Source organism: Pangasianodon hypophthalmus, chromosome 16 (assembly GCF_027358585.1).
Source record: "Pangasianodon hypophthalmus isolate fPanHyp1 chromosome 16, fPanHyp1.pri, whole genome shotgun sequence".
In the NCBI taxonomy this organism is placed as follows: domain Eukaryota; kingdom Metazoa; phylum Chordata; class Actinopteri; order Siluriformes; family Pangasiidae; genus Pangasianodon; species Pangasianodon hypophthalmus.
This window is the reverse complement of record NC_069725.1, coordinates 14,968,700-14,980,846: the sequence shown is the minus strand read 5'-3', so window position 1 is coordinate 14,980,846 and position 12,147 is coordinate 14,968,700. Positions and strand designations below refer to the sequence as shown.

Genomic DNA, 12,147 nt, shown 5'->3' with positions numbered 1-12,147 from the left:
ATAAGAGCAATCTGTTAAAGATGAGAGGTGAACGCTAAAGCAAGAGAAAATGAGAAGAGGAGCAGTAGTGCTACTGATGAACAGGAGCTGGTGGGTTTGGGCATTACTGCCAGATACAGAGAAGAATACCACACAGGAACATTCTGAGTGCACCAGGAGCGCGTGACCAAGAAAAGAAAGGTCAATCATTTTCAGAGATGTAGGCTGAAGGAATGCAGTGAGCTGGTGTTCAACAATAAGCACACACAGTTAACTACAGTGCCCTCCAGAATTATTGGCACCTTTCATAAAAATGGGCAAAAACAATTGTATAAAATATATTGCACACAATATTTTCACACAATAGGTGAAACTATTTAATTTTTGTTCGAAAAGTAATTCTCTAATTCTCTACTTTTTAAAATAATAATATATTCTATGAAAATATATGTGCCAACATTACTGATACCCATATTTAAATATATAAACAAATGCCTATAACCATGTCCTGTTTCCCTGGGGTATAGAAATGAAGTTGCACACATATGTAAATAAAAATAAACCCATTGTCATCCATTACCATGGGGGAAAAACTGCACTATGTTCCTTTAGGTTTAATGTGTGTATTAATTTATACATAGAATGGTTAAGGATCTGTCAAATGTACTTCAAATATGAGAAAGACCAAACTACTCAAGCTGTTTAAACAAACTTACTTCAGAATACAGTATATGTACAGTACATGCTTATTACATTGCATACAGCCTTACAACTAAGAAAAAATAAGCTTCACAAAATCAAATAAAAGGGAGAGGCATTCAACGCAAGAAGCTATAAGTACTTAATACCTACGCGAGAGTAGCATGTTTTTAACGATTTTGTTAACTGTGAAATCCATTCGGTGCAAATGTTCATCAGAGAGGCACATTTTTTTAACCCTGATGGCAGTAGCGTTAACCCCGAAACCAAAACCAGTGTAGCATTAAAGATATTATTAATCAAGCTGCTTCCATTGTTAATTCCAAAAATGTCATGGTTGTGTGTTTGCCTTATCGCCACTTACCGCTGCTCTCTAGTAACCAAGACAAATGAGAAAATGTGGGTGTGATTATTTAAAAAGAATTAATAAACTGTATTAGTGGTGCTTATATTAAAGAGTTTGTTTTTAAATTAGTGGAGAAGGATTCTCCTAAAAATCTGTAATCTGAATACTGATTTTCAGCAACATACCATGCACTAAAGATTTATTTTTATATTCTGAATATGAAACACTGTTACTTGTGTTCGGTTACAGCCCGACCCTGACTTCATCTACAGCAAGTGCGCCAACGTGTCCCATTTTAACCAACCGTCTGTTTGCAGTTCGGGAAATACTGTATTTACACAGCCAAAAGGGAGTATTAAACATGGCATAGCTTGCAAACTATCACACTGATGTGAGATTTTTAAACATGCACAGAACTCAACTACACAATTAAATTAACATAATGCATTCATATGGCTGTGAAAAAGAGTAGAGGTGTGCTGAGTGAGCACTTAATCTTGTATTTTAATTTAATGATCAGACCTGGTTTATTTGTGGTTAACACATAGAATTTAGAGTTTCAGTTTACTTTCCTGAACTACTACAAAACTCTGTGAGAATTGGCCTTCTCTAACAGTGCACATCCTTAATGGCTGTTGATCCTAGACCAGTAACTGATTAAAACTATTGTTTTTCTTCATCACCCCAAGGTGGAAGTTGAACAGGGGCCAGTTTGGCACACCTCCTTGACCTATTGGGTGTTTAAGGATGAACACACTGCTTGCACCAGTGGACTTGTAAATAGCTGATTCCCAAAAGCTGATGGTGCGTGCAGAGGTCTTGAAGTCCATAAACAGTAAAGATGTTCCCAGAACCAGCTCCTGGTCTAGTTATTGATTTACATACGCTGGCAGTTTTATTGTGAAACTCTTAAAATGTCTGAATGACTATTTAATATTGAGCACCAACATCATTCAATAAATAGTAGGAGCAAGGGCTTACAACCCTTAGCTATTGCTAAACCCTTAGCTAGCTAAAGGCTATACGTGACTCAACATTATTGCTACAGCACACAATTTCTAGTTATTCTCATTAAGCCATCTCTTTTAAAATGGAAATGTATATTGCGTCATATGTATCAATAGATGGGGGGTTCAAGGGTGGGGGAGGGGGAGACCTGTATAACCAAATGGTATGTGTGTAGCCACAAAGAAGATTGTAGCTTAGGGCTGTAGTCGAGACCATCACTGCCAAGTTCAAGACAAGTCCAAGACCAGGATTGGCCAAGATCAAGTCCAGACTGAGTCTTAAGGGGGTCGAGGCCATGTCAAGTTCGAGTCTAAATGAAAGTGAAAACGAGTCAAAATCAAGCCCAAAAATGATCAAATCGTTTTCGAGGCCAAGCCGTTACTACACCTATTTGGCTTCGTTCATGCGTTATGCCAGTGATTACACTATGTTTGCTGGAAAAAAGGAATTACTTCTTGCCCAACAAGAAAAGACAACACAAACATTATTTTTCTACAACTGCTCATTTGAGACTGTCACAGATTTGTAGAAGAGGAGGATACAAGTGCAGATTTAGTTTATTATGAGTGAACACACGGGAAACACAAATACCGAGAAACAAAACGAGGATTAGCGAAGCAAGGCAACAACATGAACATGACATGAATTAGGCCCCAATGATAACCAACAATGACAGAAAAAAGACAAAAGCTAGACACTGAGTGCTGTACAAGACATGACTTAAATACTAGAGCTAATTAACATAAACGTGAATCAGGTGCAAACAGTCATGTGACATGAGTGTCGTAACAAGTCGTCAACATGTCGTCCAAGATGGGATTCAAGTCCTATTCTAGCAAAGCATAAAGATTGCAAAAGCAGAAAGGCATCAACAAGGCTCCTTAAGAGGCAGGAGGAAACCAGAGAATCTGGAGGAAACCCGGACACAGGGAGAACATGTGAAACTCACAGAGAGTACAGAGAGTAAATGGAGCTCAGGATCAAACTGGAGACCCTGGAGCTACGAGGCTGCAACGTTACCTGCTGCACCACCAGAAATAAACTCTACATCACACAGTCATAGCAACAAACAGTTGGCTGAAGGTTTGCTCATTAATGCTTCATCATATCAGTTTCAGATTTTCTATATAGCCTACTAAAACAGTGTGTGTGGTTCAACAGTACATATGTTCCACTGTCATATATAACACAAGTAAGAGCAGGGGATTGTGGGCCTGGGGCTTACACCCCATGTACTGTGAATTAGTGGTGAATGATGCCTGCAGTGGCCTCCAATAAACTCTGTGACTCTCAGTTTCTCAGCAAGACGAGCTCTTAGATTCCAGTGACATGACTGATGGGGAAAAGCTAAAAAAAGGAAAAGCTAAATTCCTTTCTGATTATGTATCCAACTGATCTAAATCTAGCATAAAATGACACACACTTCACCTGAGCTCTGCCTCCATTATGTTACCATAGTGAGTTCTACACCATCTCTCTCTCTCTCTCTCTCTCTCTCTCTCTGTCTCTCTGTCCTTCTCTCTGTCACTTCTCTGCATGTGTTTGTGCAGACAATTTAAACAAGGGAGTGGAAGAACGGACTGAAAAAAAAGGTAAGAGAGAGATAAATGAAGCTCGTATTTTAGATAACACACAACGGTAAAAAGACTGAAGTGAACACAAGGACTGATAAACACAGAAAAAGTGAGTGATGCAAGAGCAGAAAGATTCAGGGTGGAATAATGGAAACTTTGAAATACAGCCCTCCATTTGAGACTTGATGGTGACAGAACACACACACACACACACACACACAAACCTGAGACAGGTCTTTCTTCTTGTGGCTGGACAGGAGACTATATCAGTAAGTGCTAGATCAGCAGCCTACTGAATCTACCTGGCTGCCGGGCAACTACAAAAAGCCCAGATGCATAATCTGCTTGGCACTTGGTCTAGAGTTTTGTTCTCTCCTAGACTTTAATATTATAGAGGTCAGCAGATATCAGCGCATCTAAGAAGACCTTCTGTGGGCAATAATAACTGTGTATGTAATTAATGGAAAATGTCCTAGAAATATATTGAAAATGATTTCCTAAATAGTGTGGGAACCCTCAACATGAACATCGCAGATTTCCCGAGAGAATCTATACTAATCCTCTCTAGAGCTAAATTGGAAAAGGAGCAAGCACTCCAAGACCTTAGTCAGATGCTCCCATTCCAGGGAACTGGCAAGAGAAAGCCAGATCCCAATCAGCACTGCAAAGCTGCTATTGAATAAGAGAGAGGAAGCAGAGGTCGAAGCAAACAGCCTGATCTGACGCTTTCCCATCAGTTACACAGAGAGAGTGAGCAAGAGAGAGAGAGAGAGAAAGAGAGAGAGCACTATTAATGGCAGTATGGCTCACTCAATGGCAGGAAACTGTAGAGTCCTTACAGTTCTCGTGGTTGGCACCATGCCACACTCCGCACATGACACACAATGGGGCACTATTTTGCCTCTGACACTCACACAGGCACACTTAATACTAACACTGCTATTCTAGCTGACTGCTTCAGGAACAGGAAAAGGGCACAACTTTCCCTCTAAGTAAACAATGTAAAAGTCTAAGCTTTTAAGTCTTGACTGTACAGATGGCAAGAGGGATATTCTAACATTGTTAACAAAAACACTGAAGCATTAAACTTTCATCAAAAATATAAACACAGTAAAACTGTGTCTATATCTTCCACTTAACATTATAGTTAAATGTAATACAATATAACAGTGATAATAGCTTACTAATACAGCATAGCAAATATACATTATACCGCATGCGACTGCATTTCAATGGGAAAAAGACATGAAACTGGAGATGACTGATGGCCAATGGAATTATATTCTAAAGAGAATACAGAGTACTTCTTTTCAGGAGGTCAGTAAATTGAAATTCAATTTAAAATTGTTCCACTGACTACATTTATCCAATATCCTGGTTCTACCCTAAATCTTTAAACCTTTTGTGAATCCTTCATTGATAATCTCTCTAATATGAGCTTTTACTTTCCTGCATTTCTTTTAACATGCATAATTGAAATGTTCACATTTCAATAAAGTTTCTTTGTTTAAAAATTTGACGGCTGAACATACCACAGAGGCAAAAGCATCTTTCTTCTAAGTGGGCAAGAAATCTGGATAGTGTTTTCCCAGGCATTCAGTTATCATCATTGAGAATAGGCTTTTAAATCTTTACTTTAAGCTCATTTATGTATTTATATAATCTGTCTTTGTGTACCGTGAAAACCAACATATAAACAGTATTAAAGAAACAGCAATACTATGCTGAGAGAGTTGAATTTTTTAAAATGGGAATTGTCACAATGTTTAAAGTAGGTTTAAACATTTGTAGGTTTAATCTTTTGAACCACAGAAGATGAGCCGTGGGTACAAAGGCCTTGGACAGGGCCAAGAGGTGGATGGGAGGCACTTGAAGCAAAAGCAAAGGAATGAGGGAGGGGGAAAGGACTGAAAGAAGGAGAGAAATAAAAGCACAGTGGAGGTGAGGGGGTAATTTGGGCTAGGCCCCAGTGCAGGTTGAGACAGATCGTGTTAACAGCAGCATTCCGATCTCATTCTCCTGCTCTGGGGGTCAAAAGGACCCCACTGCTTGTACTCCACACACACTCATGCACTTTAAACACTCATGCCGCACACATACTCACACACAGGTAAATTTACAACGGCATACATTCTGGTCCCATTTCCTTGAATTCCACTGTGACAGATTGCTGAAAACCTTCTGCACTGAAACTGAAGACACTACTGACTCCGAAATGTCATGCTCTCTCCCTCTTTTTTATCTGCCCAGTCAGCCATGTAAGATTGTCCTTGTGTTGCTTTTTAATCAGCTGGTTTAACAGACACTGAAAAAAAACCCTCCCACATAGACGAACACACACAACACAAAGCCAGTTACAGCCTCTTGATTCCATTCAGAGTGTATATAACACAAAAGACACCCTGTGTGTGCAATCGCTATCATACTGCTAACCTGAGCTGTGACAGAATGGAAATACTGCAGCCCAGAGGAAGGAAAGTCAGACCTGATTTCCCAGTTAGCATAATGGCATGTCACTACTGTAATTACTCTGCTTTCTGCTCCCCATCACCTCTACCCTTATAGAGAAAGATGAGACTACACTTCAGCAAAAGATATGAAACACAACCTTCTAATTGTTTCTCTATTGAACAAGTGTGTTTGGTTCTTTTACAAACTGTCCATCCCTATAAAATTCAGTTTAAACAAAATGCCAAAAATCTAATTAGGCCTCAAAGAAGTGATATCTTTCTCTTCCTGCTCCCTTGCTTCCTTTCTCACTCCCTGTTGTTGACTGGGCCTGTGCAATCCTACGCCACGAAGTGTTTAGGCAATACAAAGGGGAGGCAAGTATGTGGGAAATGAATAGGTGTGGGAGTACAGGGGTTACAATCTGTAGAGTGCTGCTAAGAAAAATATTCTAAATTTTTTGAAAAGCAGTTTTCAGAAGAGCTGAAACTGATGAAAAAAAAAAACATAAATACAAAATCACAAAAAAGTCAATGGAAGTAAACGGAAGTAAACAGCCACCAGATACATTCGAAACATCTGAAACATGAGAGCCATCCAAACAAGTGTCTGTTATGAGGAGTAGTATTGAGTAACACTACTGTATGTGTTATTGTGATCTTGACACAATGGGAGAAAAAGAAGTAGACAGTGCGCGTGTGTGTGTGTGTGTGAGGGATGTAAAAAGACATAAAGAGAGAGAGATAAAGAGGAGAGAGAGAGACACACACACACACCTGCCCCAGGTCTAGAGTGACGTTCACTTGGTTGTACTCAGCGCTGCGAGACAGGGGAGGGCTCTGCCACCACCTCTCAGTTCCATCAATAGCGTTAGTGATGGGATGGGCTCGGTTACTGTCTGCTGTGTCACATGTGTCGCAGTACTGGCCCTGAGAAAAAAAACACACATAGACACATTTAACACACTTTTCCACATTTGTCTTGCACTTTTTGTCACTATTTTCATTGCCAAGTGAACTGTATTGTTCCTAAACCCCCATGCTGAATTGAATTTGGCTGACCAGGTATATATATATATATATATATATATATATATATGTTTGTGTGTGTGTGTGTGTGTGTGTGTGTGTATGGGTATATATATATATGGGACATATGGGGGCAGACCACCGACTGCTCAAATACAATCACAGCAGAATCAATCCTATCAGCCCGCAGTAATGTTTTCAATTTAAAGCTACAGTGCATAAGATTTTTTTGTTGAAAATGGAAAAGAAATTATTATTGAGTACAGGGACAAAAAAAATACTCTACAATAAGATGTCAAGTCAAAATAGGCTGGAAGTTTGTAATCAGCTCAGATACGCCAGATCTCATCATGCCTCAACTTCATGCATGAGAGATGTCTGACCAAAGAGTGCGTTTGTGTGTGTGTGTGAATGAGAGAAAGAGAGGAAGAGCATAAAATAAATGGGTGTGAGTGAGTGAAAAGTCTAAAATTACACTATAAAAAGAAAAAGGATTTAAGACTGATGGAGCTTCTTGTTGCTGAATAGTTAAGGCATTTATCTTTTCTCGAATTTGGTGAGAAGCTAGTGAATAACAGTTAGCTGGTTTATCCTCACTCTCGTCGTTACCCACTTGTAAATTTGTTTTAGCGAAACAAACAGGAGGTTATCTGGAAGCAACCAGATGTGCTAGTTTTGTTCTCTACATGGTATTTTAGATAGCTAGCTAGAGTCAGTGGGCTAGTTTGTGTTTCTGGATATTATCTGGGTATTACTGTCTGGATTATATTACAATATTGAGGAAGTGGCAACAGAATCATGAACACCTCAGCAATTAATATTGTACATGTGTCATTAATATTTAGATATGTTACTGTGTGCATTATGTGGCTTGGGACACAGCCTTGAACTTAATCAGGTGGAGATCAGTGCAGCACAACCCACATTACAAATGTCCTTCCTCATGTAATTGCTACTGCATTTTGGAACGAGAGAGAAAAATGTTTAACTTGAGTTTACATTTTTTAACCCATTATCCAAGTAAATGCCACCATTTTGAATTTACACCAAACAGGTTCCTATTCTGCTCCTTTGCACCATACACAGGGTATAAATTCATCATTTTGGGTAAAACATTTGATTTTCAGTCACAGAAAATGTGTGTAATTTTACAGGTGGTGTTATGTGAAACCCACCCACCCAACACCCCCCCCTCCCACATACACACAGAGACACACACACACTTGTCCAGAATATTGGTAGTCCTGAGCTGCGAGAGTTACTGAGCCATGATTGCAGTTGTGCTATTAGATTACAGTGTTCACCATTCTACTTTTATTCTGTTCTGTTCGTTTCCTGGAGCTATTTGCAGCAGCGCAAAACACTAGTCAGCAGGGAAAATAACGAATATTAATATAATAATAATATTATATACCTATTATTTTTTATGTTTGAACTTTTCTTAAGTCGTCAATAAAGCCACTTTTGTTGTGAAAGCTCAACTCGAGCACAATGAAAAGGTCAGAGTTCATGGGTGTCCCTGCCACGCATTGATCTCCAACCCTTCCCCACTTCCACTCATTCCTATTAGTCTAGATTTAAGAACAAAATGGAAAACATTGCTCTGTCTATGGATCAAAGACAGAGGAAGTCATTCATTATTGTTAAAAATTGTTTCTTTGCAATGAATTAAGATGCCTAGCAGTCCTATAACACTACATGAGCAGTGTTATAGGTTCTTTAAAACTCTTTAGGGCATGTCCAATCACTCTGCTGATGCTTTTAATTAACAGTGGTACCTACACAAGATAAAAAAAACAAGCCGGGTATCTATACAGCCAATAAAGACTAGGTAGGTAAGGGAGTTTAGGTAAAATATATTATTAAAGTAATCCATCAAAGAGATGTTGCTAGGACTGATGAAAATGCCGGAACTCACAGATTAAGCATGTCTTTTAAAGCTTTATCCCTAACTGACAGTTCCTTTTACTTAAAGGAAAAAACTTTACTTAAAGGACTAGTTCAGAGAAATATTCAAATGTACACAAACTTGTCTTAAGCAATAATGAAACAGCATAAAGCGTCCATGTTGAAATTTAAATCGAATTAAATTAGAGCAGGTTCGAGAAAAAGCTACTGATGCAGTTTTCAGCTATTTTATTTACTTTTGTTTATCTGAACTGATAACTGTGTCATACGGTGTGAAACCACAGGAAACATTCAGCACAGGTTAAGAGCACAGTCGATTCAGCACAGTTTACGACAAGTGTGTGATGATATCAGCATGCAGTCTGTATGATGCTAATCTTGGGGTGTTACATTTAGCACAAGTGTAAAAGTAACACAAGTTCCAAATGCCTACATTTTGTAGTATTGTAAAGTTCTTTGGGTTTGGTGCAGTTTTGAGATATTGGGCATCTTTTTTTGTTCAATAAAGCCTACATATTTCCAATCATTCACCAGTCTCAGAAATAAATATACCAAACTGTAATTTTAATTTGTGTTTGTTGCATTAATACATTTAAAATGAATATAAATATAAATGACTACATTAATGCATTAGTTTGCATTAATGTGACACCATCAGGCTTTCCTTCACGAGAAAACTGTACCCATGACCTGCTAGCAAGATTCACGCTGTTACTGGAGTTGGTGAAGTGCCAACAAACACTGATTACAAAAGGCTTAATTAAGGGATTATCACGAAGGAATGCAAGAATACACACCAGTTCTAATGAATCATATACTGTATATATTAGGTCCGAATATGAGTGCCTAAGCAGGGACAGTTATTTATCCACAGATCACTGCAGCTCAGTCGCACACTGTGGAGAAATGGAAGCCTTTAAATGGAGGCGACTTGCTATTTGCATTTTGTTTGATCTGATGCCTTGAGCTATCAGTTCCCTGCTCCCCAAGGCCTTATGCAGGGACCGAATGCCACACATTCCTCAGGGGAGAAAATGCTAATAGTAACGTTACACCAGACTTTGCATTTTACAATGTTTAAACATCTCACCGACCTGTTAACCGCCAGACCCCAGGAAGAGCTAGGAATGAGCTATAGTGAGCTGCTAGCTGGGGAATGGACACCTACAGTGCTGAATAAACATCTGCAGTGCTCGATTAACTCTTACAGGGTTCCTGAGAGTCCAGCTGGAATTTTAGAAAAACTTCAGGAACATGGACAAAGAACAAAATCATCTCTGCAAATCACCTATGCGAGCACCTGAACTGTTAATACTGTACATTGCGTCCATCTGGAACCATATAAACAGCTACACTTTCATAAAAAAAAGAGTACTAAAGTGTACCATTCCCTGTAGCTGGGCCGCTTCCCTCAGGCACGCACACCCAATGTGCCTTTAATATGGATATCTTACCTAGAAAGGTGCAAAAGGGTCACCTTTAAAGCTTTAATCTAAACGGCTATCGCCGTCCAATACCAAGTACAGTGTATATCAACAGTTCAAGCTGAAAGATACATATTAAAGGTATGAAAGGATAAGTATACTACTCCAGTGGCACACAGGTAGAGTTTAGGACCCTTTTGTGAGAGTGTATGGTGCTGAATTAGTTTGATATGAATAAACAAGAGTTAAATTAACCCTGGACATGTTGCAGTGTATATAAACACTAACATGTGTACACCCAGCAGCCCTGTAACTGTATCAGCCCCGGCCATTTTATGCATTTAACTGGAAATGAATAAACTACTAGAACAACGCCTGGGAGAAGGGTTGCCAGCTCCGCGCTTTTCACGCAGCATTCCACCTGATCTGCTGCGTGGGTTGGATTTGGTTGCCAGATGCATGCGTGCAATGTATTAAATTAAATATTTAGATTTAATATGTTTATTTGTTTATATTTGTATGCAATGCAATGGTAGTATAGTGTGAGGTTTGAAAGTTGAGAGTCTTTATTGAGCAGGTTTCATTCACCAAAGCACAAGGTTTGGCAACCCTGCTTCTAGAAAAAGTAACCCAAGTTGTCAGTGGGATTTCTCTCCTAACAGCGTGTGTTTTGGTAAAGAGCACAAGTCAGAGATAGAGTCATTACCTGGATGGTCTGGCTCGGATCCCCCGACACCGGACCCCCGACCAGCTTGCAGTAGAGGTCCTGCACTGGGCGGCTGTGCTCGTCTTCTCCACAGGTGGCCGTCGCCGTGATCTTCGTCCCTTCAGCTAGATTGAAATACGGCGGATGGAGACTGAATCCGTTCACTCCATCCGTCGGTAAGTCCTGCGCCCTGGTGCCGCAAACATGGAGCAGGAAAAGCAGCAAGAGCGTGAACTCCGTCCGTCCTCTCGCCATCTTTCACCTGCGCTCCCTCCTTCAGTCGCCCAACTGAGAGCTGCGAGGAACACAGCCTAAAGCAGCCGCTGAGGAGAGGCACTGCTCTTATCAGCACTCATCAGAGAGAGAGAGAGAGAGAGAGAGTCAGAGAGAGAATCAGAGAGAGAGAGAGAATCAGAGAGAGAGAGAGAGAGAGAGAGAACGCGCGGCGGAAAGTAAGAAAGCGGTGTCTGTTCCTTTGCTGCTCGCTGGAGAGCTGTGTCTGTGTCTCTCTTCCCGGTGGGCACCTCTCTCTCTCTCTCTCTCTCTCTCTCTCTCTCTCACTGAGGTTAAGCAGGATGATGTGTCATTGTTGCGCCTCCCGCCGTCATTCACCCTCTCAGAACTCAGACTCGCGGTATGGCAAATCATCATCATCATCATCATCAAATTTCTAATAAATTAAAAGAGGATTGCAAAAAGCTTTACTACGGCTAATAATAATAATATGATCATCATCATATTTATTATGAATTAAAAAGGGTTGCAAAAAGCATTATTACTACTACTACTACTACTAATAATAATAATAATAATTAATAATAATAATAATGATAATAATAAAATGATAATCATATTTATTATGAATTTATGAAGGGTTACAAAACTTTTTTGTTACTATTATTACTACTACTAATAATAATATTAATAATAATGATAATAATAATACGATTATCATCATATTTATTATGAATTTAAAAGGGTTGCAAAACTTTTTTTTTATTATTATTACAACTACAACTACTACTAC

General features: G+C 39.4%; 1 protein-coding gene across 2 annotated transcripts in view; it reads right to left on the bottom strand.

Moving 5' to 3' along the window:
* The window catches only part of lama5 (laminin, alpha 5), a 74,854-nt gene extending 63,206 nt beyond the window's left edge, over positions 1–11,648 (bottom strand). The window contains exons 1-2 of one of the 2 annotated variants that reach the window (XM_034311945.2): positions 11,121–11,648; positions 6,831–6,983 (exon numbers count right to left, since the gene is read on the bottom strand). In XM_034311945.2, the coding sequence (XP_034167836.2) occupies positions 6,831–6,983; positions 11,121–11,375 (408 nt within the window). In that variant the 5' untranslated portion in view covers positions 11,376–11,648. The remainder of the gene's footprint in view (positions 1–6,830; positions 6,984–11,120) is intronic. The other variant, XM_034311944.2, reaches the window with a different exon arrangement.
* Between the last annotated feature and the right edge of the window lie 499 nt (positions 11,649–12,147).